Source organism: Physeter macrocephalus, chromosome 7 (genome assembly GCF_002837175.3).
Source record: "Physeter macrocephalus isolate SW-GA chromosome 7, ASM283717v5, whole genome shotgun sequence".
NCBI classification, from domain to species: Eukaryota; Metazoa; Chordata; class Mammalia; order Artiodactyla; family Physeteridae; genus Physeter; species Physeter macrocephalus.
The window spans coordinates 75,483,709-75,489,684 of NC_041220.1; the positions used below are offsets into that span (position 1 = coordinate 75,483,709).

At 38.7% G+C, this 5,976-nt stretch overlaps 1 protein-coding gene across 1 annotated transcript in view; it reads left to right on the forward strand.

The window, feature by feature from the left end:
* The window catches only part of KCTD8 (potassium channel tetramerization domain containing 8), a 261,807-nt gene extending 257,637 nt beyond the window's left edge, over positions 1-4,170 (forward strand). The window contains exon 2 of the mRNA XM_007108186.2: positions 2,827-4,170. Within this exon, the coding sequence (XP_007108248.2) occupies positions 2,827-3,287 (461 nt within the window). The 3' untranslated portion in view covers positions 3,288-4,170. The remainder of the gene's footprint in view (positions 1-2,826) is intronic.
* Positions 4,171-5,976: the final 1,806 nt, after the last annotated feature.

A 5,976-nucleotide genomic window follows, 5' to 3' on the forward strand; every position in this document is an offset into this window, starting at 1 on the left:
CGCAGGCCCAGCGGCCATGGCTCACGGGCCCAGCCGCTCCGCGGTACGTGGGATCCTCCCAGACCGGGGCGCGAACCCGGTTCCCCTGCATCGGCAGGCGGACGCACAACCACTGCGCCACCAGGGAAGCCCACTACTACCATTTTATAGATAAGGAAATTGAGACTTAGAGAAGCTAAGTATCTTGCTCAAGGCCACAAGACTATTTGGCAGAGAGCTGGAATTTGATTCCAGTTCAGTAGGACTTCAAACTCACTCCCTTTTCAATATTATTGCCACTAAAACCTGATGCCACTAAAACAAAAAGTGATCTTACAAATAACACCCTTCTAGTCAATGGATGGTTAATGACCGGTATGGGTCTATCAGTCAAGGTCCCAGAAGAAAGAGAAGGCATATCCAATTGAGTACTTTGAGCACAGTTGAATATTGTCAGTTTATAACAGTGTAGGCAATACCTTCATACCAGTTACAGTGGAAATGGTTGATACCTGTAGGTCTGAAGATGTGAGCCTAGTTTAATGGAATCCAGAAAGAGGGGTGGCGGAGGCGGGGGGAAGGTGAGAGAAGTGGAGAGAGCTGCCAGACAGAGCTGTGCCTTTTGGTCCAAAGATGAAACCAGATCACAGAAGTCCTGGGGGTGAGGTCAGGTAGTGCATGATCTTGCCAGTCTTTATCACTGGCTGAATCCAACTGAAAACCACAAGGCAGGGGAGCCTAAGGACATGGTTTATGCCCATATCAGCCACTAAAGACAGTGGAGGGTATGGAATGGATGTGGGTAAGTCAGCAAGGAATGTTAGGAAGTGTATCTTCTCCACCCCTATCCCTCAGATTCACCCCCTTTCTCTCTTACCATAAATGAAAATGGCAGAGACTTAAAGGAAACAACTGTTTGTGTCTGTTTTCTTTAATCCATGGTTGCAAATGCTTCTGAAATGTATTAGTGCACTAAGCTTTCATAAGTATCTGCATTTGTTCTGCTTTTACTGTATTGTGGACAAAGGAAGTATGAAATATTGGTTAAGACCGTCTCTCAAATAAGTACACGTTCTTTAAAGCTTTTTGGATTTTTTGTATGTTTTTGGTTAGGTTAATTCAGATACAGTTTACATACAGAAAAACCCATCCATTTCAGCTCTGCAATTCTGTGTTTTCACAAATGTATACAGTCCTGTATTTAACTCTGCAGTCAAGATATAGAATATTTTCATCACTCCAAAAGGTTCTAAAATTTTTAAAAATCTTCAATCCCACTCAACTAAATGTCTGGTATCGATGTTTTTTTCTTCTGATTTTAAATAGGAAAATTAGTGATAACATCCAACAGTGGGTAGTACATAATAAGTGCTATTATGAAAAGCATTTTTGTTGTTTTGTTTCCCCACCTTCTGACTAATATAAACTATTCATATTGGTTATTAACTCAATTCATATATATTAGACTGAGAAAAGGCTCATAATCTTGACTGCATGTTGAAATCACCTGAATTTATTAAATGACCTGATGGTCAGGTAGCATCTCATTAAAGCAGGATGTCTGGGGTTAAGACCAAGGCATCAATAATCTAAGCTTTCCAAGTAATTCCATATGTGGCTAAAGTTGAAACCTCTGAATTAGATCAGTTGTTCTCAATTCTGGCTGCACAGCAGAATCCCCTAGGCAATTGCTTAAAATATTGATGCTTTTCCCTTCAATTCTGATTTATATAACTTGTTCATAAAAGTTGACTACAAGAAAAAAATAAGATTTTGGTAACTTATATTTCTGAATGGTTGGGCTCCAGTTAAATCAAGGTTTTATTATAGTTCTGGGTATGTGGTGATATTCAATAAATGTTAGATGGAGGTCCTAATCCCACAGCAGAGTCAAACAGAATAATATATGCTCCCTCTTGGAAATAAACTGTTTGTGTATTTGAAATAATTATCTTGGCAAACTATCACTTTCTGAAAATTGTCCTCCTAGGTAATTTACCTCAAATGATAAGCCTTGTAATTTAAGAGAATAATATATTTCAACCCTATTTTTCAGCATAACATTAGGCACATATATATTTTACATCACTTTCATAATTCTCTCCAAGGAAATAGACAGGAAGCAAGATTAAGAGATGGAGGATAAGATCCGTTGCGGAGCACAGGCTCCGGACGCGCAGGCTCAGCGGCCATGGCTCACGGGCCCACCCGCTCCGCGGCATGTGGGATCTTCCCAGACCGGGGCACGAACCCGTGTCCCCTGCATCGGCAGGCGGACTCTCAACCACTGCGCCACCAGGGAAGCCCGAGGATAAGATTTAAACCAGCCTCTCTCTTGGAAGCACAAATGATACTATTGCACTTCTGGGCCTGGAGAATGCTGCTACTTTGTAAAATAGAGCAATGGTACTTTCTGTTTTTATAATGGTGAAATATATATGCAAAGGACAACTAATGCCATTTGCTAAAACAGAAGTGAACTGTCTAATGAAATAGTTATGGGACTAGCAAAATATTTATATATGATATCTTTTCCAGATTTCAGGAACTAGTAACTGAAATAACAAAAATCTTTTTTGGCATAAAGTTACTGAAAAACTATTATGGCATAAATGCTCATCAAGAAAACCTCCCGAATTTTATTGTTATAAATAATCAATCACCATGTTGCATGTTTCAATATACATTAACAACACCAGGTGTTGTATTTAATCCTTCAAATATAAACTAGTGCAACAAACGGCATTTTTCTTAAATGTTCTTGGTTTAATATAAAAAAATATAAACTTGTTTAATCTGACCTTCCCACTTCTTACTCAGTTTTTCTACTCCTTTTTTCCTTTATAGGACCATATCAGAAAATAGTGTCACCTAAACAAGAGCATGAAGATAGGAAACATGACAAAGTCACAGATAAAGGAAGTGAGAGTGGGACTTCCTGTAATGAGCTCTCCACTTCCAGTTGTGACAGCCACTCAGAGGCAAGCACTCCCCAGGACAACCCACCCAGTGCCCAGCAGGCGACAGCTCACCAACCTAACACCTTAACATTGGATCGTCCTTCCAAAAAAGCACCTGTGCAATGGATGCCCCCACCAGACAAACGCAGAAACAGTGAACTCTTTCAGACACTCATCAGCAAATCCCGGGAAACCAATCTTTCCAAAAAGAAAGTCTGTGAGAAGCTAAGTGTGGAAGAAGAAATGAAAAAGTGTATTCAGGATTTTAAAAAAATCCACATTCCAGATTATTTTCCAGAGCGCAAACGCCAGTGGCAGTCTGAACTGTTACAGAAGTATGGGTTATAGTAATTATCACATTCCTGCAGTATTTCAATGACGTTCAGTGTTTACTACGGTGTCACCACCTGACTGTGTACTAACAATAGTCAGTGTGATTCTTGCTGCTCTTCCTTTTTGTGAACAGTGGATGTAGGACAGTGTTTTCTTTCATTCTTTTTGTTGTTGTTGTTTTTAGAAATATGATTTTTAAAAAAGAAAATTAATAAATGTTGAATCAAATGGTGTTCCTGATTCAAACCATTTTGCAAGAATGAAAGTAAAATGTGCATGACCAGGAAGCTTAGAATCTTGATTTTTGAACTGTGGTCATGTTTGTCATTTTGTAACTCACCAAAAACAAATCATCATATCACTCCAAATAAAGTGACAATATGGATGAAGCCACATCAAGTAAAATGTTAGATCATGGTTTTGGGTCCCAAATCCAAAACTGTTTAAATGTTAATGCAATAAAACAAGTATTATTTTTGCATGAGCACAATGTTACAAATAATTCACAAGACGTAGGGAAGATTTTTTTGCTGCTTGGAAAGAAAAAAATTATGAAAAAATAGCAAAAAAAAATGAAAGGTTCAGGCAAAGCCTATAAATGTAAGCTGTCTAGGAGATTGAATCTTATCTGTTCTGGATCTGTGATTTTTTTGTGTATGTGTATGGTGTTCTGTATGTTAAGATGATGTAAATATGCCTTATAATCTTGTGTTATGACACTGACATTCATCTATTAATGCTAGTCATGATTATTTCTGTGAAATGAGTCCTTACATCAGGCTGTGAAAATTGGTATAATGATGCTCTGAAAGATCTGACTATAATGTTAATCAAAATAATTGAGGGAAATGGTAAAGAGCTTTATGTATTTATTTTAAAAAAGGAAAATATATTAGAATTCCTTGATCTCTATTGACTCTTCTTTTAAAATATTCAGTTGTTACATTGTCTTCAATTTTCCTTTAAAATCCCAAACTGGAGAATGATATGTTCAACCTTAATGTTGACAAGCTAGAGACTTGCTACCAGGACATGGAAGCAAACTAAATGTCCATCGACAGATGAATGGATAAAGAAGATGTGGTACATATATACAATGGACTATTAGCCATCCAAAGGAATGAAACTGGGTCATTTGTAGAGATGTGGATGGACCTAGAGTCTGTCATACAGAACGAAGTAAGTCAGAAAGAGAAAAACAAATGTTGTATATTAATGCATACATGTGGAATCTAAAATAATGGTACAGATGAACCTATTTGCAGGGCAGGAATAAAGGCGCAGACATAGAGAATGGACATGTGGACCTGGGGGGAAGGGGAGGGTGGGATGAACTGGGAGATTAGGATTGACATATATACACTACCGTGTGTAAAATAGATAGCTAGTAGGAACCTGCTGTATAGCACAGGGAGCTCAGCTCCGTGCTCTGAGATGAACTAGATGGGCAGGATTGGGGGGGCGGGGTTGGGAGGGAGATCCAAGAAGGAGGGGATATATGTAATGGTACATATATACAATGGACTATTAGCCATCCAAAGGAATGAAACTGGGTCATTTGTAGAGATGTGGATGGACCTAGAGTCTGTCATACAGAACGAAGTAAGTCAGAAAGAGAAAAACAAATGTTGTATATTAATGCATACATGTGGAATCTAAAATAATGGTACAGATGAACCTATTTGCAGGGCAGGAATAAAGGCGCAGACATAGAGAATGGACATGTGGACCTGGGGGGAAGGGGAGGGTGGGATGAACTGGGAGATTAGGATTGACATATATACACTACCGTGTGTAAAATAGATAGCTAGTAGGAACCTGCTGTATAGCACAGGGAGCTCAGCTCCGTGCTCTGAGATGAACTAGATGGGCAGGATTGGGGGGGCGGGGTTGGGAGGGAGATCCAAGAAGGAGGGGATATATGTAAAATATAGCTGATTCACTTCATTGTACAGCAGAAACTAACACATTGTAAAGCAATTATACTCCAATTAAAAAAAAAGATTAGAAAAAAAAAGAACTATGTCTACTAAGGAGTCAGAGTCACTTCCAAAGATATCTCCCAAAACAAAGAGGGGAGAAATTATTCTAGCTTCCCACATTCCAATTTCCCACAAACACTTTCCATTGTCCCAATATAAGTAGAAGCAGTTCGCAAAGGAGCCTAGGAAAATTAATTTAATAGAGGTGATCCCCCTGTGATACAAAGCCTAGCAGTGAAAGGCAGGGAATAGATCTGAAGAACACTTCACATCCTACTCTATTTTTTCCCAACACAAAACTTCAAATAGAATTGCAATGGTAAGAATTTGGTAAGTGAGGACTATTTCAGATCTTCATAGCTCTACCACAATTGAAGTGATGCCACTAAGATTGTCTATCCTTACACTCCTTCTTAGTAAATTAGAACCTATTTCAATAATAGTCTATTGAGCACTTACCATACACCAAACATTTGGCTCAAAGGTTAACAACATATTCAAGAAACACAAATTACTAGCTATTGCCCTTGGGAAGAAGCTTATGGTCTGATTATCCCAAATCATTACACTTTCACCAGAGGCTAGATCCTGGCTGGTCCCAACTGGGTTTACAAGAGAATCAAGGGAGGAAGCTAGAATGAGGACCCTTCCCTGAAGAAAAGGAGACTCCAAAATTTAAAGATGAGTTAGACTAAAACTGCTGTATAAAACTTCTTTTCCAA